The sequence below is a fragment of the Panicum virgatum genome, chromosome 1N, assembly GCF_016808335.1.
Source record: "Panicum virgatum strain AP13 chromosome 1N, P.virgatum_v5, whole genome shotgun sequence".
Classification (NCBI taxonomy): domain Eukaryota; kingdom Viridiplantae; phylum Streptophyta; class Magnoliopsida; order Poales; family Poaceae; genus Panicum; species Panicum virgatum.
Window position 1 is genome coordinate 50,806,946 of NC_053145.1, and position 24,047 is coordinate 50,830,992.

The 24,047-nt window shown below is 46.9% G+C and overlaps 2 protein-coding genes across 2 annotated transcripts; one reads left to right on the forward strand and one right to left on the reverse strand.

The window, feature by feature from the left end:
• Positions 1–5,334: 5,334 nt before the first annotated feature.
• LOC120656471 (transcription factor MYB59-like) lies at positions 5,335–7,128 on the reverse strand. Its single transcript, XM_039934567.1, has 3 exons — positions 6,851–7,128; positions 6,439–6,568; positions 5,335–6,335 (listed from the first exon to the last, which is right to left on the reverse strand). The coding sequence occupies exons 1-3, from the start codon at positions 6,987–6,989 to the stop codon at positions 5,759–5,761; spliced, it is 846 nt and encodes a 281-aa protein (XP_039790501.1). The 5' UTR covers positions 6,990–7,128; the 3' UTR covers positions 5,335–5,758.
• Positions 7,129–22,971: 15,843 nt separating this feature from the next.
• LOC120653631 (early nodulin-like protein 1) lies at positions 22,972–23,658 on the forward strand. Its single transcript, XM_039931332.1, has 2 exons — positions 22,972–23,206; positions 23,291–23,658. Exons 1-2 carry the CDS (start codon positions 22,972–22,974, stop codon positions 23,656–23,658), a joined length of 603 nt encoding a protein of 200 aa, XP_039787266.1.
• Positions 23,659–24,047: the final 389 nt, after the last annotated feature.

The following is a 24,047-nucleotide window of genomic DNA, read 5'->3' on the forward strand; positions in this document are numbered from 1 at the left end:
ACTATTTTTGGCCACTCCTTCTAGCTGTTTGAATAAGAAAATCAAAGTACTAATGGTGTTTGAGATTTTGGGACAGGTGGACATTGCATATATACCATTCATTGATGGATTTCAGATATTTCATTAACTTATTTTAACAGGGTACAATGTACTGCAGAAACTGAACAAGATGGACGCATATATGCAGACAAAGCAGGACCCTGAAGTGCTGCTTGCTCTCACAAAGAAGTTTGGGGTATGAATTAACTGAACAAGATGGACGCATAAGAAGTTTGGACCATAACCCTTCTCGCACGAGCACCCAAATCGGAGGAACCACCACCAGCCATGGGCGACGGCAACGGCAAGAAGTCCAAGATGGCCTGCGAGAGGAACGCCGAGAAGAATAAGGCGTCCAAGGGTACGTACGCCCGCCCTACTACCAGATCCCCTCCCTTACGCTTCCTCCCATCCATCGATTCGTCTTGATTCGGGGGCTTCTGCTCGAATCCTTGCAGGCAGCCAGCTCGAGGCCAACAAGAAGGCCATGAACAACTAGAGGGAGGGCAGTACTCACCGGCGGAGGCATGGCAGCGGCGAGAACCGGCGACCGCGAGGCGTGACGGAGGTGGCGGGAACCGGCGATGCGTGGCGACGGCCGATGGAGGCATGGCGGCAGCGGGTCGGCGGGGCTTGCCGACGGTGACGGTGGCCGGTGGAGGCGTGGCGCCGGCGAGGCACCCGCGACTGCCTGGCGCCGTGGCGGCCGAGGGTGGTGGAGTCGCAGACTCGCAGGATAGGGTCTGGCCGTCCGGGGCAGGTCGCGAGATAGGGTTTACCGTGGATGTCTAACCGTTTCCAATTCATAGGCTCGATCCATTTAGAACCAAATCATTTAGGCCCAATCCAAATCAGGTCGAACTATTCATTTCAGCATCCAACTCAAACCAAATCAATTAATATGATGAGCCCATTTACAACCAACCAAAACAAGCCCAGAGCAAATCCAATCCACTAAAACCACTCTGGCCCAAACCATTTGCAGGTTGATGCCCGTATCGACGCCCATGCCGCGACCGGCGTGACACTGCCGGCGACTCCACGCATCGAGTATGCCGGTGAACCTCATCCTATGCGCTGCGCCGTTCTTATCCGTGCGTGCGACCCTATCCTTTTCCCCTCCCTTCATCCCCTTCCTCGAGCTCGCGCGAGCAAAGCCGAGCTGAGCTGCCGCCGCTCGCTGCGCCGGCCATCCCCGTCGCCACGCTCCGATTTCCTCGCGTCCCGACCTCCCTAGCCTCGCCCTTCACCTACTCCACCCATCCCCAAGCTCGATTGAGCCCTACGCCGGCCGAATCGGCCCCGCCATCGCCGGCCGCCATTGACGTTCTCACCAGAGCTCCGCCCCTCCGTAGATCTCCTACCTCCGGCCCTTCTCCGCTCGATTGGACGACATGGTGAGCTTCCCCGTGGTCCACTCTGCCTCCCCGGCTCTTTCCCCGCTCGATCCCCGTGTTGCCCCGCCGGTTCACCGCCGCGCCGCCATGGTCGCCTTGCGCCGCCCAGCTCGCATGCCGCGGGCCGCCCCTGCGCAGCACCGCGGGCCACTGCCACGCGCCCCGAGGCCACTTGGTGTCTCTGAGCGCTGCGCCGCCCAGTCTCGCGGCCGCCTTGCCCCGCCACGGCCAGAACGGCCCCGCCACCGCGCGCCACCATGAGCCGCCGCCGTGCGTGGCCGGGTAGGGCAGGCAGAGCAGGGGAACGCCCTCCCCTCTCTTTCCCTGTCCCATTGACGGGTGGGGCCCGTTGGTCAACGGGGGAGGGGAAATTAAGGGTGGTTTTTATTTTCTTTTGTTGATTTTGGCTTATATTTTGTAAATGACTAATAAATTATAGAAAAATGCTAAAAATATAAAATAAATTTTGTTAGCTCTCTTAAATCAAGATCTTCAGAATAAAAATACTCATACATGTGAGATGTCAATTTTGCCCTTGCTAAAATTGTGGTTTGCATTTATGCTAGTTTATTTTGTAACTGTTGTTCTGTTTGTCTAAAAATCCTGAAAATTTTGTGGTAGTTTACTCTTTGTATGTGTAGTTCACTAAAAAAATTTCAAGTGCATATCCTATGTGCATGTTTGTGGATCTATTGTTGTTCAGTTTAATTTGCTAAGGCAAAAATAAATGTTTTCGGTCATCAATAAATGTTGGTAAATTTTTGTTGCATGTTCATCCAATATCTTGTCTTGCTGGTAATTTTGAGTGGCTCGATTAGGTCTACAAGCTATGTGTTTTACATTTATTTGTTCCTAGCTGCAGCTTTTCTTTTTGTTGTTAAGTAAATCCTTTTATGCGTTTGTGCTTTTCCGTATTTTGTGATCAGTGGTAATTGATGCTAGTCGTGTCTTTCTTTTTAGTTACCTCACATTGCATCGTGAGTACCTTGTATCATTTTCTTGCACCGTTTTAATTGTTGCATGTCATCTTTCTTTATGTATAGACGTCACGAGCGAAGCCGTCTACGAGTTGGTCGCTGAGCCGATCCAGGAGCTGCAAGCAGGGGAACCGCAAGCCGAAGCAGCCGTCGAGCCAGATCCAGAAGTAGCTAACCCCGCTGACGTGCAAGGCAAGCCCCGGAGCATAACCCCTACTTTAAAACTTATGCAATGTGTTATTTAAGTACTTGTGCATTAAGTTCTAGGAGTTACTTGGAACCTTACATGCATTATCTTTAGGAAACCCCGGTCTTTTACTAGCATGATAGGTCGATAGCACTGCCATGCTTAAGTAGGATACGGTAGAAGACGGGTGATTTCCTGTCACACGCGAGATATAGGTTTGGTACTTCAGTAAGAAAGTAAGAAATAATACTATGAGAATGGAAATGGAGACCGGGCGGAGGGAAAGTTGGACATGACCATGGAATAAAGGAAATTTGAGTCTCCGCCTGTGTCGATTGAGGACCGTACCATTGCTGGTCGTGCTGACCAAGATTGAACAGTACTAACCACATGCCGGAAGTAGGAGGTAGTCGAAATCGGTAAGCTGTGTACCGCTTTACAACGATACTTTGAATCCCTACCTGCTACGCTGGGCGTGGGAGTTGGCGGGTGTTGGATGGATGCCGTTGCCGCCTTCGGGTTCTTAGAGAGTTCACTGTGAGGGGCCCAACACCTGGGTTTTAGCAAACGTGATTCAGATGTCGTGGTAATGATGGAAACAGTTGATGCGTGTGGCCCGACGGGGTTTACATGTGTCGTGTTGGTTAGGTCCACCTTGCAAGGTTAAATCGGATCGAACTGAGAACCTTGGTCACTTCGTCACATCGTAGTAAAGAAGTGGAATGAGATTGAATTGAGAATGTTTGGCTGTGGTACTCTGAAAAGATAATGTGATCAACCATACTTGCTCTAGATGTTCAGGCAAACCTAGTTGGTATTTGTATAATCAACTTGTGCTAAAATACTGAAATTAAGGATCCACTATTAGTGGCTTTTTAGCAAAATAACTCCAGAGCCAAAAAGCTTTGCATGTCTAGGAGTCGGCTAAGTATATACCACTAGTCGGGTAAGACTTGCTGAGTATTAGTATACTCAGGGTTGTTGTTGTAACCACTTTGAGCAGGTTATGTCCCCGCTGACTTCGAGGAGGTCTGTGCGACCTGGATTGGTCAACCACTTCCTCCTGGGTGGACTGTCGATTGGGTCCCGTCTTCCCCGTGAAGGTCGGACAGATCGGCATCACATCGGTTGGCAAGATGTGGAGTTCACCTTGTATCGTCGTTTGCTTCTACCGTATTGTAATTGAAACCCCGCTTTAAACTTCCGCTGTATGTTTAAAAACTATGTATTTGATCCATCGAACTTTCTGGAAAACTCAATGTTGTAAATTAATTTGGTTTTGCTGTATGCTTGTATCACCTGTACTCGTATTTGTACGGGTCTACTAGTGCAATTATGATCCTGGAGTATAGTAGTTTAATCGGGATTTACCCGACAGCCTGTCAGATTACACCATTTTAAGTGCACAGTAATTTGATTAAGTATTAAGATGATGGTTAGTGCACTTAAGCCGGTTTAATTTAGGTGGTGCTGCTACAACAATCTTGGTGGTGTAGACCTTGTCCCCTTTCTCGTTGATGTAGTACTGGAGATACATCTTGAATCCACGCACAGGGGTGAGGCCTGGTAAATTTGACGATAATAGAGTGATTACTCTCGTTATCGCCAAGAATCGCAGCAAGAGCAGGAGAGATTGGGGAGGGGGTAGCGAAATTACCAGATGATGGAGGAGGAGCGGAGCGGAGAAGAGGCGAAAAGGATTCAGCACGGTACCGGCGGCTAGGGTTCATGGGGGGATTAGGAGGGAGAGGGTATAAGGGCAACTCCAGTGTAATGTATGGAACATGAGGAGGCGCTTAAGATTTGGTCGCGTCATAGTAACTACCTTAGCAAAATTTACTCTAGTGTATGGTACCTTCTTGCACCTCATGGATGAAGCTGGGTCCACAAGCCACAACCTTCCCTCCTCTTCCTCCTCTAGCACCGGGTGCCAAACAAGATATTTGTGCTAGAAATTGCTAATCTAGCACCGGTACTCCAATGTATAGCACCTTCTCTACTATTTTCTCTCTCTTTCTAGCACCTCCTTGGAACGCATATTGGAGCTGCCCTAAAAAATTTAGTGGAGGCGGGTGTGTTTTGGGGATCTATTGCTGACAATAATAAGCCCAATCTGATGCTTAGATCTTAGATGGGCCTCTACCACATTGGGCGGGCTTTTCGTGCCTTGGACCGCATCCTCTCATCGAAGGTATACTATTACCTCAATCCTAAAATACAATAACTTTTAAATTTAGTTAAAGTCAAATATTTTTGTATTCGACTAATTATTTTGAAACTAATTACTTTAAATAAAAAAGGTTATATGTAAGATAGTTTATTTTATTATAAATAAACTAATATTACTTTTATGTTGTCAATCTTTATAATTTTTTTAACCGTCTACCGTCAAAGTTTAAAAGGTTTAATTTGGAGAAAATCTAAAAATAACTATATTATAAGATGGAGATAGTAGCATTCGTAAGATTATCATGATTTCTTCCACTTGTGCCAGTCATATATAATTAGTTGAAGTTTTCAAATAATTAACACAACCTATTACATTTTTTTTCAAAAATAATACAAACGCAGACGCTCTAATGCACACACACTTATTGCTATGAATACATACATATAATGTATTATAAATTTATTAACTTGTGATCATGGAAGATAAAAGATGGGTTTGACTTAAAATTTGAAATGATAGAGCACGATTTTGGAGAACTCATTAGGAAAATGAAATCCAGGCTAGTAATAAGACTAATTGTGCATAAAAAATGCATGTTGAACTTGAGTTGTCGAGTATATATAGATGTAAAATGAAAGTACGGGACGCAAGGTGCACTTTCAACACATTCACATCATCTTCTTGTCTTCTCATCTCTCCTTTGTTTCAAAAGGAGAGAGAAAAAAACTACTCCATTCCCCTAAGGAAGTGCTCTTATTAGTCGAGCTAAACATGTCACAGAGACAGGCTACTCGATCGAAGTGGGCTTTAGTTGGTGTTGCATCCTTATCTACCAACACCACATGTACGCAATCACAGTTGCCTCTCGCTCTCACCCTCTAGCCACTACGTGTACCCTCCGCGCATAGGCGCCGGCAGCAGCAAGCAGTCGAGCACGAAAAAGAACATCTACTTATAGTAGCTGGGCTATAAAATTGTAGGCTAGCTGCTAGTAGAAAGCGAGCCCTTGCTCCTGCAGCCAAGGGAAGCTGGTGTCCCAGCCGCCGCAGGCGCCGCCGTCGACGTCATCCACGACGTCGTCGAGGTTCCACAGGCTGCCCCACCCCCACGTGGCGCCGCCGTCGAGCTGAGGGTGGTCCCAGCTGGACCCCTCCTCGCTTGCCGACGCGGTGGCGCCGGGGAGGAGGCAGCAGGAGGAGGAGGCGCAGGAGGCCATGGGGCAGCAGAACTGGAACAGCAGGTCGTCCATGTCCTGCTGCAGCATCTGCAGGTCCTCCTCGTCCTGCCGCGCGAGGGAAACGGCCGGCGACGACGACGCCTCCCTGATGACGGCTCCGTCGTCGTGGCCGTCGCCGGCCTGCTGCCTCTGCCGCTGCTGCTGGTCCTGCCCCTGCTGCTGCTGCTGCTGCTGCAGCTGGCTCTGCATCTCGCGGCGCTGCTTGAGGAACCGCGCCCGGGCGCGCTCGATGTTCTTGGACGGCTTGCCCTTCTTGAAGTGCGTTCGCCAGTAGTTCTTGATCTCGTTGTCCGTCCGCCCCGGCAGGCTGCGCGCGATCGTCGACCACCTGTTTGTGTATCAGAGCAGAACGTGATCAGCTACTCTACTATACCGTCCAGTTGTATGCAGAAAAAGGAAAAAAACCCTGCAGATTCTGAAGAGATTGTTACCTGTTTCCCCAGAGGGCGTGCAGCTCGAGTATGACGCTCTCCTCCTGCGGCGTGATCTTGCCTCTCTTGAGGTCGGGCCTCAGGTAGTTCACCCACCGGAGCCGGCAGCTCTTGCCGCTTCGCTTCAGACCTGCATCAAGCCCGGCCAGTGTCAGACACTTGGCGTACGATGGGAGCTGAACCATGCATGAATCCCAATTGACTATTTGACTCTGCAAGTTGGCAATCACGCGAGCCAAAATTTACATGCACTTGCAGGTTTGACTACTGTATCAACTTGGCGATTAACCTAATGCAAGTTGCAGCTTCAGGTTGGTTAAGGCTCTCGCTGACGAAAATTAAGGAAAAAAAACTAGAGATACAAGTGAAAGAACAAACGAGGATTAGCAACGAGAAGTGTTTCGATCAGTACCAGTCAGCTTGGCGACAGAATTCCACCTCCCTTCGCCGTGCTGCCTGACGTACTCGACCAGCAGCTTGTCCTCCTGCGCCGTCCACGGCCCCTTCCTCCACCCTCCCTCCTCCCTCCCCCAGCCAAACTGCCCTTCCATTCTTATTCCTGTCGTCTCCTCTCCCCTCTCTCTAGCTCTCGCCAAGTCTTTCACTTGACGATCTTAGTCTGATCCCCAGCGAGGTAGCAGTGACTGGCGATGAGTGTCTCGGTGATGAGGTGATGCGGCCACCGAGTGAGGCTGCTGCCGCGTATATATCCAGCACGGGCTCGCCGGCCGGGAGGCCGCGTCGCTGTCAGGGGCATCCCACTGCCACTCAAGGTTTTAAATCTCCCGCTATAGCGAGCCCGCTATAGCTATTTGAGACATGATACCGCTATTTGAACTTATGTGTAATTTAGCCGCTACAGCCCGCTATAGCTTTATTTAGCCCGCTATTAGCTGTTTTTTTAGTCCAATCGCTAAACCCCTTAGTCCGTTATTTAAAACCATGCTGCCGCTACATCCCGGTGGCGCCGGGCGTTGCCGGAAATGCCCCCCCGGCCGATCGGTGTCGCGGGTAATTCTGGGAACCTTTAAGTTTTCCCCGGCCGCTTTCTTCTCCACGGATATGATGACGGATTACCGACTTACCGTAGGATTTCCTGCCGAAAGCGCGGCCTCCCCGCCTAGAGCTTAGCTTAGCACCTGCTGCCCCTGTGCGTGTTTTTTTTCGGTGCTACTGCGTGGAGGAGCCACGACAGGCGACAGGGACAAACCATGTTTGTTTCCTTTGCTCGTAGCCAGCGGCCAACAACGCCGGCCATCAACCGGCACTCCGGCAGATCCTAGCTAGATTGCAGCCGTTTCCGCTCGCGATCGATGGAGCAGCAGTCATCGATCGTATTGAGTGTTCTCTGAAAATTCAGTTCGTTCGTGTGTCAGATAGATGATAGTACTGTCGGTTTTGGTGGCGTGTCGCTTTTAGAGTTCCTGGTGCTGTAGATGCTGAGCAGGGGAGCAGAAATAGTAGTTCAACCCCGGCCCGGTCTCACGAGTCGATCAGAACAGTTCCGAGGAAATCCTCCTGAACGCTGACGCCCGGGCGATCCTGACTGCATAGCTAGCATCAGCGAGCACCCAGACAACACCCACACATCTACCAACACGGTACATGGACGCATGTGGGCCCGCCGCCCTCTCTTGGGACGAACGCCAAAGGCCGAGCAAGCAAGCACTACTTGCTAGTCGCTTGGTCTCCCAAGCTCATCAGGTGTGCTCTGCTCATTGTGCTGGACTCCGGACCCGGCGCAGTTGACCGGCCTCGCTCCCGTTTGTACAGTGTCGCCTTCGTCTCGTGCCTTTACAGTTGACTCGGGGGCTCCCAACTTGCGTTGTGGCCTACCATACCCAAACATACGTAGCTGTCGTTCGTGTTGGTCCACGTTTCCTAGCTCAAATGCTCAATGTTGCTCGAGTCTAGTAGGCACCATCCAGCTTGTCTCTTTTCACGTGCTTCAGAATCTAATTAGTTCAATTTTTTTTTAACAAAAGAATCTAATTAGTTCACACTAGTCCATCAACCCGTGCTTCCGCACAGGTAGTAATTGTGAGATATAAGTATTATAAATTTATAAAATAATTAAGAGGTAATAATCAAAATTTATAATAATCCATCAAACATTTAAACTCTTAAACAGCTTCTATTAGAAATATATGAAATACAAATTTTAGATTAGCGTGGTAACTCACATGAGATGAACTGGCCGGATGGTTGCAAACCTTACGATATCGGGTGAGCACGGCCATGCGCAGTGCCATACCACCATTCAGATCCATCTCTAGCCATTGAGATCTCAATGGTGCCATACCACCAACAAAAATTAGACTAAAACTATCGTATTGTGGTATCGCTTTTGTTGCGATGGGCTTGGTAACGTGAAGGGATAAAAGTCAGTTTGGATAAAGATTTAAATTAGCTTGGAATGTGATCAGTAGAAGATTGTTAGTTTAATTTTTTCATAATGGCAGATGTGGTAATTGAGATATAGATATAGGGGGATTATTTTAGTCTAATTCTTCATAACGGCTATAGTTCTTCTGTCCCATGAAAAGTGCAATTCTGTGTTTGAAAAAATCCCACAACAAATTGCAATTCTAGAAGTTAGATCTCAACTGCCTGCCTAATTAAGTGATCAGATCTGATTTACGTGCAAAAACTAACTGCACGTGGCCAACAAATGAGGGCACAAGAGTCTTTTCACACCACCACTAATATATCTGAAAAAACTAGAAGTATACTCTTTCTAGGGCGGAGGGTGTTGGTGGATAATTTATTAGAAAGAGTAGGTCCAATGGCTATTAGTATCAATGATAATTACATCATTTCGAATTGATGGCTAGATATTTTATTTTTTAGAGAATTTTTAAGATATCTTTTTTTTTCTAGAGTATCCATCTAGGATCCAAGATTTCTTCATGTGGAGGTCTCAAAAGGAGGCTGCAATTAGTAAGATCTGATGAATCCAAAATGACGCCTTCCCATCTGACGGATCCAAGGTTACTACTGAAATGCTCAGTTCATGAACACTTGTCCAACTAATAAAAAAACAGTTGTCCAATTAACTAAGGTATAGTATAACAAACAAATTAATATATAAAGAGTATTATTTTTTTCTTGCGCTACAGTAACTTCGAACGTTTGACTACTAATTAGAAGTATTAAATATGGACAACTGACAAAACTCATTCCATAACCCACGGGCAAAATTGCGAGACGAATCTAATGAACCTAATTATGCAATGATTAAACAATGTCGTGCTACAGTAAACAACCTCTAATGATGGATTAACTAGGTTTAATAGATTCATCTCGTGACTTTCCGTCCATTTGTGTAATTAGTTTTACAATTAGTTTGTATTTAATACTCCTAATTAGTGTTGTAAAAGTTCCTAAAAAACTAAACGCGCCCTTAAGAACTGAAATGCAAAATTCTTTTCTTTGTAAATCCCAGGACTCGATCGTCATCCCACTGCTCAATCGTAGACCAGAAAGTTGATGCTCGCCAAGCAGGTCGATCAAGATGAGCTAAAATAATCCTAGATCCGGCGACGGCGATCGCTGGCCAGGCTAAGCCGAGGCGCCTAACTCGTTGAACACCTGGGCGCCGCTGCGCGCGTCCCGGTCGCTTCAAGCCAGAGCGATATTATTCTTCTTCCGCGACGCGGTTCCGAGGAAGAAAGGCGAGCCGGCCCGGCCGGGGAGCCTCGCCCTCGCGCTCATCCGATGGCGCCGTCGCCGTCGCCGAAAAGGCCACGGCCCTGCCGGCTCCGCCTCCGGGGCGGTGCACGACCTCCCTTTTGACCGCGCCACCGCCACATCGTCACCCACCCCATCGGCGCGCGCCACGTCGGGCAGTCGGCACGCGCCCCCGGCCCGGCCGCGCGTCACCTGGTCCCCCCTCCCTCCCGTGTCCCGTCCCGCCCGCCTGTACGGCGGCCGGATCGATCGGGTCGGGTCGTCCCGGCCGCGCGCCTCGCCGGCCGTCAACACGGCCGGGCCGGGAGTAGTGCGGCAGCGCGGCCTAACACAGTAACACCGCCTCGTCGTCCCCGCCGCGACGGCGCGACACGGGCCATGCTCTGACCCGGGGTCAGCAGTCGGTCAGTCAGAGACTCGGAGTCAGTTCTCCGCGCCGCTGCGGCCACGCAAGACGCGCTAAGCCTAGCCCGCTCGTGCCGCGCGCCCGGCCTCCACACGGTTTGGGCCGCAAAGAAACGAGACCTTGTACGCGAGGAAGAAAGCGAGAGCGCGTGCGCGCGTGCGTGGAGAGGATCGGAGACAGCGAGTGGGAGCTGATGTTGCCATCGATCTCGAGCGCTTTATTCAGGACTCAGGAGGGAGGGGTGCTGAGGATTAGCACGGGAGGAAAAGAGCGCAGGCACACAGCTGGAGGAGTCGTCTGCGCCACTGTGTCCGTGTGTGGTTTCTGGGGTCATGGGAGGCATGATGCGAGGGGAGAAATTAGCTGATCGTGGGGAGGGGGAGCTTGAGAGCGATCTGTGCGTTCTTGGCTAATAGTTGGACGTGATGGGCTGGTGACATGATGCTTCCATTCCCCCGTGCGGCACGTGGTGCTCCGTATTGCTTTTTGAATCTTGTTCAACGATAAGGAAAAACGCTCCAAATATTTAATGATTTCATAGGATTTTTATCAACCGAAATATCCAGATGTCTCATGGTTACCGGTGATTGACTAAAGGAAAAAAAATTATACCATGGTCATCGTTATTTGTTTAAACTTTGTTTGGATTTAGTAATGGTTTCTCTGATTTTAGTCCTGATATAACAACTAGTACCATTTTATCACAATTTAAAATATTTATATTTAAACTAAAAATTAATAAGTAATTATTTTAAATCAAAAGGTACGAAATGGCTATCAAAAGTTTTCTAAAAATATAACAAATTTTTATATTCATAATATTTGGTTGCTTGTACTTATGCCTAGTATTCAATAAATAGCTTACATTTTTAGAAATTTTTTTGGTACTAGTTTCATATTTTTAAAATAAATTAGTTTTGATTTTTCTAAATCTAATTAGAATTTTTTATTTTTTATAAAAATACAAACTCACTTTCAAAAGAAACCAAGGGTCAAATTTGTTCGATTTTGACAGTACAGTTAGATGATCTTTGTTATTCGGTTTTATAGTTGAATGTTGAAAATCAGATTTTTACGATAATTCAAGAGTGTAAATGAAATTTTCCCTTTAAAATATGCATGGAGTATTTGGATCAATCATAAGATGACAGCTTTGAAAGACAGTACATGCATGATTTATAAATATGTGGTGGCCGTGCACATACATTCAACAAAATCAAGGTAAATAATAATTGACATTTGGTTTCCGCACTAGCCAACCTTTGGCTGATCTATTGAATTCCACTACATGGCCGCATGCAGGTATTTTCCTCTTTTTACCTTTATTTGATTCGTTTTATCCTTATAAATTCAAGGGTTGAGATTTATTTAGCCACGTCTGTCCTAGGAGCCTAGGAGGTAATAAGTGTACTATAAACACTCACAAAACTAACCATCTCTAATCCTTGATACAGGGTACAGTCTTGTCAACATTAATATGTTTATTGTAATTATATGTCATGTAGGGACGAAAAGAATCTAAATCAACATTTAAATATGGCTAGTTGAATAGGGCATGAGAGAAATTTAGTGGGGCACATGCCCCCTTCCCCTCGACGAAATCAACCACATCTCCCTCATACGACATCGAAAAGAACTAAGCATTCATCACGGAGGTGCGTTAGTTGCCTTTCTATAATGACATGAAAAAAAGATAACAACTAATCAAGTTTTCGCATCAAGGATAAACGGAAGGGACGAAAGCTAGCTGTTAGCAATAATTAAACTTGTGTGTTGTGTCACACATGTGAGGCTGTTGCTTGAACAAAAAAAAGAACTTGTGAGTTGTGATAGACATGGACCAGTAGTCACGCATTGCCCTTGGCACACAGCGAGCGCAAGCATGTTTCACAAAGTGGAGCAGAACGAAAAGGGGCAACCCACCAGTTGACGTCTCAAGACCGACCAGCGGCAGGCTTCCTCGTCAGAGTGAAAGGTAATAAAGATCCCAAAGGCCCATTATTATTAATATCTTCCGTGGAAGACTATACTAGTTAGATGGCCATCATGCATGATTCAGAGGAACAAGCATGCATATTGGTAGGAGGACATACTCCTATATATGAAGGCTGTCAACGCACGTATAGCAGTTGCGGTTGACACGTCACTGCTTTTGGATGATCCGCGTACTCCGCATTGGCGCAGCTTCTGCAAATCGTACGCGGTTATGGGTAAATCTTGCAGGCTGCCGAACATTGTTGGTTACCCTACCCTACGTTTCGATGCATGCGTGCCGGCACGCTCCTCGAGTCGGATAATGCTGGTGCCCCCATGCCAGTCAGATCAGTGCGTCGTCTACGGCCACGGTCAAATGAGGATCTGACCTGATCTGATCTTCTCACACGGTTGATGATCTAATAGTGGTCGGGGACCATGGTAGTATGCTTCGTTAATGGCCAACTCGCTTTGGCTGCACATTGCTTTTGTGGAAATTAAAGGTATACGTGAAGCACTGGAAGGTTTTTATTAGGAGCGACCGCCGCCGTCGACTCGGAGTGGAAGACTAACCGAGCAATTGGTGAACACGTGCAGTGTTTAGGAGAGCGCGTCCCTCGTCGGGGGCAGGAAGATCGGGCGGACACACGCACGGATTGACGGGATAGACTCCATGTGTTTCTCTGAAACCTGATATTATCGGTAGACTAGCATATTACGCGTGCGTTACCACGAGTAAAATATAAATTTTATCTAGATCTACATGAGATTATCAATTTTTTTTTGCTCTTTCACTCCATATACAAATTTTCCATAACCGCGCGAGATATTGATTGTCCGGGCTCGTATTGAGATTTGGGCCTTGTTTAGATCTATTTTTTAAAATTCTAAAAGATTTGTAAATCGCCTGCATGGTGTATTAAATGTAGTCGAAAAAATCGTATTACATAAAATGGACTGTAAATCGCGAGATGAATCTAATGAATCTAGTTTTTTCGACACGGGGACTGCCCCATTTCCATTACAAAACGGAAATAACGAGAGTACAGAACCAGGCGAGAAACAAGTTTAAGGACACCAGAAGTCTAACGGGGGATGTGGGGGAGGACGAGAAGCTAGTCTGATTCAGCCCAGGCCCGGCCCTGAGGGGGGTCGAGCAGTGCACCCGCCCCGGGCCTCGGAATCCAAGGGGCCCCTACATGTATACTATGTAGAGTACACATCATGAGCAATACATGGCCATATTACCCAACGCATGAAAGCATGTTCATGTGTCTAATCCGCAGTTACCAAGATCAAGCCATCGACAATCAAGTACGACCGAATAGGTAGCTAGCTAGGTATATCCTAGCTGCACGTAACAATTATCATGATCTATGATATTATTTTTTTAGAACAATGCACGCACACTCACACCCCTATGAACACACACGCAAACTCTATCCCTATGAGCATTTTTAAAGACTGAGACGTCGCCTACCACTGAATATTCGCTCCCATGGGGAGTTGAACCGAGAACCTCAGGTGCTACTGAGGCTCTTGCAACTATTAGGCTACAAGCCCTTTCGCTATGATATCATTGATGACCACATATCATTATATATATTACATGTTCGTTGCAGCTGGCCACTGATAATCTCAATTCATTATACATTGGTGAGGAATAGAATCTATACATTGAGGTGCGAGTTTTTAAAGACAGTCAGCAAAAATTTCTTCTTGCGTTCATCTAGTACCCTTCGATTTTGTGCTAGTTTCTGATTACTAATTTCTTTTACAGATTTAGCACCATTATGTTGTCTAGAAAATATGCATCTAATACTTAGTATTAAAAAGTCTTTGACATGAATATATTTGTATTAAGGGCCTTAAATTGAGTTTCGCCCTGGGCCACTAAAATCTCAGGACCGGGCCTGATTCAGCCTAGTACCCGTCGGGAGAAAGACCCAGGATTCCCGTATCACAAGTCCCCAACAACACGACATAGACAAAAGAAGCACTAAGAAACAGTAGCAGGCCAGACAGGTTCGAGACACCAAACAACGTAGCCCCCAGCTCACATGTCTTCGCCTTCGTCTTGATCGTCTTCCGGAGGAGATGGTAGAATCCGCAGTGAAGGAGGGGAGGCTTGTTGAGTCGCCAGCACCCTGTGTGCACACGCCAAGAGCTTCTGGACACCATCCAGGATTCTTTCTTGTGCGACTTCGTTATGAAGACCTACCCAATATGTTAGAAAGTAACAAGCGTGTGTCAAAATCTCGCCAGGATGTTTGGGTATTTTCTTATCAAAGCAGGCCTTATTCCTGCATTTCCAAATTGCCCAGCAAATAGCCGCACACCCACTGGTGTAAACGGCATTCCCACCAGGGAGCCAGTTGGCTATCCAGAGTTTGTATTGATGCATGTTTCTGGGGGACAGAATTAGCCCCAAAACACATATCAATGATACCCCAAGATCTCTCCACATGGGGGAATCATCAAGTTTGTGTTTCACAGTCCCCATAGTGTCATTTAGGTGGTATTTCTGTCTAACAATCTGTTGCCAAAGGTCTTCCTCAGCTTCAAGCTTCCACCACCACTTGCATAGTAAACTGATGTTCATTTTATGAATGTTTTTAATCCCAAGACCACCATGCTTTTTGCTCTTATTAATAATGTCCCATTTGACCAGATGATATTTTTTCTTTTGACCTCCTCCCTGCCAGAAGGACGTTCTCCTCTGTTTATCTAGGAGGTCAGTAGTGGATTTAGGAAGTAGGTAAAGAGACATATGATATATAAAGGAGTTGGATAAGCTCGAATCTAATGAATCTAGTTAGGTCGTAGTTAGACACTAAATTGATACAGTAAAACTACAGTAAACATATGCTAATGCCGGATTAGTTAGGCTCATTAGATTCGTCTCGAAGTTTACTAATTAGTTTTGGGATTAGTCTATGTTTAATACTTCAAATGTGAAAAAAAAATCCCTTTCAAAATTCCAAAACAAAGAAACTAAACACACCCTTGGATTGATTTGTTTGGATTTCGATTAGAAATCTGATTGAGTTTTCTAGGTTTGGATTGACAGACCGAGGAATCATTGCTTACTTAGTAGAGAAAATACATAGAGGTAAAGATAGCTTACTTAGCAGAGAATGGAGTAGAGATACATGGCGCAGTGAGTTCGATCAATTCTATGTTCGCGAGTCGTTGCAGCATTGGCGCCTGACTATTACAAAAGCACAGTGGCGCGAGACCAGTGGCGGTGCGTGACTTCAAATCAAGGGGGCTAAAATGTCCATTATTAATGAACAACTACATAAGTGCTTGGTTAAAAGAAGTATTATTGGCTAATGGTTATAGGTATAGTTTAAATCGCCAGTAATTTTGCTAAATCAGGGAAGGCGGAGCGCAGTATGACCTCCACTAGGCTCCGCCCCTGTAGGAGGAGACAGTCCAGACTCGAGACCGTTGGGATTTGTCTTTTGCAGGGGCAGCTTCATCGCACGGCACGGAGGATCGCAAGCGGCCGGAGAGGAGTCCAAATCCCAGCGCGTCACGGCCGCCTCAGGCCTGGGGAGTCTGCAGCCGAGGGATCGACCCCTCCACTCGAGATCCACGGCATAGATCTCCTCCGCTTTAGCAACTTGACACGCGGCTCCCCGCACCGCCGCCCGAGCTCCGGTCGGCCGGCCGGTCCACGGTACTGCTTGCCGTGTTGCTGCATGCCATAGCTCTCCCTAGTTTAATCGTCCTAGCTAGCATGGCCACCAGATCGGCAGAATCTAGCGCGCGGCAGGCGGAAGCACGCTGTCCCGTACATCGCGAGCAACGGCGAATTGTTTTTCCCTATCCCCCGGCGCAGGCGTAGCTGTCACGGCGACCGGGCGGCGATGCCCTGCTCCCCCGCGCGCACACCTGGCCGGCGACCGGTGGTCCCTCCCCGCCACCCGGCCGTACGGCCGGGCCGGAGCGTCCATGTCCATCCACGCCGGCCGCCGCCGCCGCTCGTGCTCCTCCTCCTCGGGCGCTTGATGGGGGGACGCTTTCGTACGGCGGGATCGGGTCGGAGTAAACTAGCTAGCGCGGCGTTCGTCGTGGTCGTGGTGGCTGTCGTTTCGGGCAAGGGCTGCGGCCGCGGGGGACAAGCGTACGCGCCGGCGGCCGGCCGGCGACAGCTGTCCCGGCGCGGGGGATTGTTAAATGGCGGGGCGCATAAAGGCCACCGATCCGGGGCCGGAAAGGGAAGGCGCTGCGGCTGTGCGGCATATAATTGTGTACTCCATCCAGCAAGCGTTCGTGCGGGGAGTATTTAAGCTTGTGTTATCCGAGCTAGAAGCATCTAATCTTGCTTCTCGCTGAAAAAGAGTGTATGTGATCTGTCCGAATGGTTCGTCGATACGGCAAGCGACCAACATGCAGGGAAAGGGGAAGAGATGGGAACGACGTACGGGTACCAGCCCGCCACTACCAAATCCGGGCAATTTGCAAATCCAGCACATGAATAGGAGGATACACGGATCGAACGGTGTAGGGTCTATTTGGAGAGATAAAATTGAATGCTAAACTTTTGCTAATGTTATTGTTAAAGTTTAATTTACCCTATTAGCACTCTCGTTTGGATATAATAGTGCTATAAATTTTAGCATTTTGGGGCATTAACATATGGATCCAAACAACCCCGTAGAACTGCATCGCCTCCATGCATGAGAAACTGTAAATCAGGAGTTCAGATGCTGTGCCTTTTCATTTTGTAGAAGAAAGCACATGGGTCCTGGAACTGGAAACATGGCCTGAACAAATGACTGGCTAAGCTCCATGAAAATAAGAATCTGAAGAGTGGATGGAACAGTGAGTTTCCTCCTAGGACCTCCGATGGCAGCGAAAGATGCGTTATTTCCTTGGAGAGAACATAATCGTCGGACAAGACGTTTTCAAGGAATCTGAAGCCAAGTAGTTGAGAGCTCCGAGCTTCCGAGGGTTGACATTCTGGTTTCTGAAGAGACACAAAATTGTTGCCCGGCCCCTTTTGCCTTTGGTTTTAGCAAGGTACGTTAAACAAACCAATTGTCGTTGCTAATTATAATGGAATGGTCTCACATCTCCCCGAGCCTTCTGGATGAACGAATCTTGAGCACACTATTGGCTGCCTAAGAGACATGTAGATGACCTGTATTCCGATCAACTCACGATGGGATGCAGTGGGAAACAGCACAAAAATAGGGTTCCAGCTAGCGGATATGAACGCATAAAAAATGTTTTTGGTAGAGTAGACTCCATCTAAGAATCCCTAGATCTTTTGTTTTTGCCTAAAAGAGACACAGATCCGGAAGCGGACACAGATCATGTGCCCCGTCATGGGTACAGGGAGGATTTTGTTAACAAACAAGAACAATGATCGTGCTTAGTAACGATAGCGACATAGAAAGGGACCTGTTGGTAAAATCTAGGCCATTAAGAAGAACTTCGTAATTAAAGACTACGTACAAATCGCATGAACGGAATCTTTGTAAAAAGGAACGTATCGATTTCTTCAAAAAAAGAAGAAGGAACGTATTGCTGAAATTGTGCAGGCCCAGATTTTGAACAGCAAAGGAACTTCATGTTGTGAAGCCCAAGTTGGCCTAGCCCAGTCCATTAAGCACAAGAGGCCATACCTCCTAGGCCGCAGAGGTGACATGAAAAGCAAGCAAGTTGTGCCGCTCGTTGTGCGCAGCAAGCAAAATGTTCATTTTATACTCGCAAAGGTAAAGGCTAAGAGACGACTAGTCGCGTTAGCGACTTATCGCGCGACCAAAGCGATGTTGGGCTGGCCGAGCGGACCAACACAGGCCCTGCGCGGCCTGCCGGTTTGCTACGCCTGCTCGGCCTTTTACAATACCAGGCGCTCGTTACGTGTAGAACAGATTGCAAATTTCCCCACCGCCAGCGTCAGGACGGCGACGGCGATGCCTAGGCGACGACGATTTCAGCTGCCGGCGGCAGCATTCCCGGACCACGAGAGCGGAGGCGCATACGTAGACCCGGCGAACGTCTCTCAATGTGAGTTCTCCATGCTCTCTCCCTTTTTTCTTCCATTTCTGTGAGCCTCGCATCTAGGGAGACGGGAGGACGAAGCACCAGTTCTATTGACCATGGGGATGGGGCGCCTCGCACAGCAGGCATACAAACGGGGCGCAAGGAGAAGTGAATGGGGAGGAGGGACTGGGGGAGGAGGCAGTACCAAGTTTCCACATGCACCATGGAAATAGAGCTCCTGCAGTTCGCATGGCGGGGTGTGGATTGTCCAAGGATGGGGGAATGAGGTGCTCACCGTGTGTCAGCAGGGAGAGAGGGGAGGAGTCATCGTGAGTCCTTATGTACCTGGCCATAGGCTTGGGGAGCTCATCAAGCTCATAGGGGAAGCTATCTGTTTATGTACGTTTTGATCTTACTCTGAATTAGTGTTTATTTACTTTTCATATTATTTTTTTGTATCTATAAAATAGAACATAGATCATTGTTGCAGTCTAGCTAGGTGCTGAAAATCAACGTCTGGAAGCGTTTCCATACTACTAGACAATATACATGAAGTATGGTAACGGATGCAGTAGCACCCCCTCCTAAAACACACAATTGACAGAGCTTGTTAACTTTTTATGATATGATAAAGCATCTAGCAACTAATTTAGAGGTGATTTTTCTTTTTGTTTAGATAGCATGTCTATTTCAAAGACATAGGTAAAATAGCATATGTATTATTAATTTATTATTTTCATTGTACCACCAAAATTGTCTCTAAAATAGTTTGTACTTAGAGGGAATATGATGGCTGGAACCCAACTTGCAGGGATAGTTGTCCATTTTCTGAATATGGAGAAATGTAGTCTTTATCTCTATAGAATATTCATTCATGTTGGGGAGGGTGGGGCAACTAGACATAGTAGGCTCGTTGTCACTTTTATTGTTTTTTGTATCAAACAATCTATGTAGCAACTTTATGTATATGCAATAGCAGACTTTATGCACATGTAGTAGCAACTTATGCATAAGCAGTAGCAAACTTTATGCATATGATATTAGCAACTCATGCAGATATAGTACAATGTATTAAACTCTGGATTAGCTATACATTATGTACCATTTTCTCTCTTTTTTTCTCAACTCGGGAATGATTGCGGAATGTTCACACTCAAGGTGATACATGCAAACAGGATAGAGGGCGCGCCTAGCAACCCGTTCAGAACATATTACTATTTTTTCGTGAGACCTCATAGTTGGCACACAACCTGTAAAGAACCCATATTAATGTTTTTGAGAGAACCCGATGGTTGGTACTCAATCTGCAAGGATATTTGAATGATGATAAAAAGAATACATCTTATAATATATTCTAGGTCAATTTACTTTCTAATAGTTGTGTCAACTTTGGCAATATAAAGTGTCAAGCTATGTGTTACCGTTTTTGTATGCCATTTTCTCCTCATTTGTTTTACTTTTTTCTACCACAGCAAGGAAATTGAAACTCGAAAATGATGAATCTGCTTCTATGTTTTTTATCAATACGATCATGACATAACTTGTTTGATTTATTTTTTGCATTATGCAATTTGATGTGGCTGAAAAAATAGAAGTAAATGCTACTGTTACAGTTGCTACAATTGTGATCGTCCGTTGTTGCTTGGGATTTTTTCTTAGTCCGTTTTAGAACTAGTGGATAGATTGTCACAATATACAGACTCAAACACTGAGTTTTCATGTTTTTTCTACAAGGGATAGATTGGCGTAGGTTGAGCTCGAGTGGACGCCGGGGTTGGGGACTATTTTTGAGCATCATCCTCTGGGATTTGATGTCCTAATCCATAGGAGGGAGGGAGGGAGAGGGAACATCCTCGCACATGGATTTGGGGGTGGGGGTAGGGTGGGTACTGGGTAGTTCTACTGGTCATGCAAGTGCGATTTTTTTTTCTGAATATGTGTTTGTTTGTGTGAAGTTATATTCATGTACTAGCAAACAACATCTCCTATGAAAAATGTTCATTAGCAATTTAATGGTTAACTCATTAGCAACTTATAGCAACTTGTACAGATGTAGGAGCAACTTTCAATTATTTTTTCGTTCATGCATTTTTTCCACCACACAATGTAGGGGGTGTTCTAATTTGTGTTCCTTGACACGAGACAATTTATGAGGTTGGAGATTATAGTGTTTTTTACCAGCTACCCATGAATAAATTATATGACTACTTTTTTTTCTCCACAAATCTATACTAGAATTTGCTTTATTTGTAATCACACAATATTTTTAGAGGGATGTTTATTTTCTGGATCATCAATTAGCAACTTATTGAGCACATACATATCCTGCCATATTATTCTTAGAGGGGAGTTTATTTTCAGATGACCAAGTAGCAACTTATTGACCACACATCCCGTTGTTTCTGTTATATTTGGACTATCATAACTTACACATAACATAGCATAATAACTTAAGTATCTTTAGTTTATAAAAATCATCCCCAGCAGCTGGGGATACTCAACTATGAAGTGTATTTTTGTACTTCTTTTCAGCATGGCACAGAAAAGCGAACACGAAGGGGTTGATGAAACTTGTTCCTGAAGAGAACAACTTGGTCTTCTTCCAAATTTTGGAAGGATCATAGACCCAAGAATGATTTTAAATGGCTCATAGACCCCAGAAACCTATGTAGCAACTTATATAGAACCTGCGTAGCAACTTATAGTTTGTACCTAGCAAACAATGTGCACCAAACTACTCACTCCATTCAATTTTGATAGCTATATTTCACTTTGACACAATAACAAAGGAAAATAACCTTACTTATCATATAATAAATGCAACACAGACTTTTTTATTGGTCCTCCAATCTTTAACTGAAAACTCCTCGTTACTAGTGCTATTTATTGCCACACCCCATGCCAATAGCAAATATAACTATCATTTATGAACTTTTGAGTTTTTGAAATATAGCTATCAAAAGTGAATGGAGGGAGTATGTGGCAACTTATGATCTTTTTTCTTAACCTAGTTAATGCTAAACTCACCTTTTTTCACCTTTTCCCTTTTTCAGCATGGTAGAGAAGTACAATATCGAACTTGATGAATCATCTCCCTCTCCAAGAAGAGCTGGTGCTTATTTTAGAATTTTTAAAGGCAGGAGAGTGAGCTCATGTAGCTTAGAACTTATACATAAGAATTCATGAATGTCCAGAAAGGGCAAGAGCATAAGGATGAAATTGTAATAAATAGATAGTGCTGTTGTAGATAAGTTACCAACAATCACTTTATAAGATGCTACATAATTTACTAGGTAACTTGATTTCGCATATATAGTAAAACTTTTTATTCAATACAAATTACTGCATAGATTCTCCATAAGTTGTGATAGTTAATTCACATAAGTTGCTACTCGGATCCCTATAAAATTTGGTATATTATGGTAATATTTAGGTTGCTCAACAATCTACATGACTTGATACAAAAGTTCTATACAAATTATACCAGTTACCACATAGGATATAAATCTACATAACTTGATACAAAAGTTCTATATAACACAAGTTGCTATGCATATTAATATCCTCAAAATAAAATATAATTTGCTAAATGATCTATATAAGTTACTATTGTACATATAATATAAGTTGATAGTTTTATAATGATAGTTTTATAAAAACAGCTTCAAAACATATCCAATATGGATCTTATTTTGTAAATCTCTTTAAAAGAAGCACAATGGTGCGATCGGAGTTGAAATCGAGAGCTTGATGAGTGACTAATGACCACTAAAAGAAAATACAACTAATTTGTATTGCTGACATTAATGGTGATGTCATTGAAAAGGGATGTCTCTGTATATTAGTACTCGCTTCTGTCCACTAAGTGGTGCATGCGCCGCGCCGCTGTAAAAAACAAGAAATCTTGGTGTCGGAGAAAAACATGTGTCGCGCGCGGGCCTATCGCGCGACCTGTCGCGGGTTAACCCGGTCCCTCCCACCCCAAAAGGCCAAAAGTATGTCGAGATTTCGCTTAATCATTTGATCTCTCAAGTTTCATCCGAGTACTATCTGTCAGAGCTCTGGGTGGCAGGACTGTCACACCCGACGATCGAGATGCCAACCAATCACCGCGCGCCGGCGCCTTGCACGTTGGCACGCCGGCGATCGACGGCAATGGCATGCCCTGCAAAGCGCTAACCGCCGCCGCCTCGTGGCACCCCGACGGACGCGACGCGACCAGCAGGAGGCAACTCATGGCACCTTAGCAACCGCCCGAGCCTGCCGAGCCCCTACAAGACGCGCGCGCGCGCGGGCGCCCACGAGCGCGCACCCGCCTGCAGTTCCCACTCACTCCACGCGACTCAACCCGAGCGCGCGCGCGAGCACCGCCGAGCCGCTGCCGGAGCACCAGGGCCTCGGTCCTTCTCCTTCCCCTCGTCCTCGCCGCCTGCTGTAAGCTAGCAAGCAAGCAAGCTAGATCCATGGCGTCGGCGGCCGGCATCGTCGTCAGCTCCCGCGCGCTCCCCGTGCTGGCCATCGCCGGCGCCGTCCTCGTCGCCGCGCCCGGCGCCAGCGCCACCGAGGCAGCAGCCGCGCCGCGGCCGGCCCCGCTGGAGTTCCGCGTGGGCGGGCCGCGCGGGTGGCGCGTCCCCGACGCCAACACCAGCTACATCTGGTGGGCTACCAACAACCGCTTCCACGTCGGCGACCGCCTCCGTGAGTAGCCATGCCGAAACAACAACCATTCCTCGCCCAATCGATGCAGGTACGATTGATCCGACCCGATGCTCCTGCTCGCAGTGTTCAAGTACGCCCAGGACTCGGTGCTGGTGGTGGACCGCCCGGCCTTCGACGCCTGCAACGCCACCGAGCCGCTCGCCGCCTTCTCCGACGGCGCCACCACGGTGCGCCTCGACCGCCCGGGCTTCTTCTGCTTCATCAGCAGCGAGCCGGGCCACTGCCAGCAGGGCCAGAGGCTCATGGTGCGCGTCATGGTGCACCCGGCCGGCCTGGCCGCCGCGGCGCCCGCGCCCGGGATCTTGGCACAGCCGGGCGGGCGCCCCAGGCCGTCGTCGGGGTGCGCGTCCTCCGCCGCTGCCGAATGGGTCGCTGCCGCCGCAAGCGTCGCCGTCATGGCGGCGATGGCTGTGCTTGTTGGTCTCCTCTAGATGCTCCGGTGATCACCTTGCCTTCACGGGCAAACTTAGTTGTGTTAGGTTAATGTGTCTTGTTGTTGTTGCAGTTCAGGTTTCTCTGCTGTTTTTGGTTCATGATTCGTGAGTTATCCGTTCTATGTCAGACAATTGGTTTCAGCGAGTGATTGTGTGCTATTTTATGCACATGTAATGTGGTGCTTTGTATTGCATTCATGACTGAATTTCCAGTTGCTTCAGCTGCTGCTCCAGCTTCAGCCTTTTTGCCGATCGACAAAAGATAGTATTTCACGCCGAAATGCAATGCTACAATGCAGAGTAATGTTCTTGCAAGTTCATCTGAAGATGAGTTGCCACGGCATGCCAATGTTCGTGCGGATCATGATGCAGCACGTGCTGAAAAT

Excerpts from the sequence above, each read along its gene's own strand:
- LOC120653631 (XM_039931332.1), top strand. The coding sequence starts at position 22,972 with ATGGCGTCGGCGGCCGGCATCGTCGTCAGCTCCCGCGCGCTCCCCGTG. Across the intron at positions 23,207-23,290 it reads CCACGTCGGCGACCGCCTCC|TGTTCAAGTACGCCCAGGAC; the intron begins GTGAGTAGCCAT and ends TCCTGCTCGCAG.
- LOC120656471 (XM_039934567.1), bottom strand. The coding sequence starts at position 6,989 with ATGGAAGGGCAGTTTGGCTGGGGGAGGGAGGAGGGAGGGTGGAGGAAG. Across the intron at positions 6,569-6,850 it reads TTCTGTCGCCAAGCTGACTG|GTCTGAAGCGAAGCGGCAAG; the intron begins GTACTGATCGAA and ends GGCTTGATGCAG. Across the intron at positions 6,336-6,438 it reads CACGCCCTCTGGGGAAACAG|GTGGTCGACGATCGCGCGCA; the intron begins GTAACAATCTCT and ends ATACACAAACAG.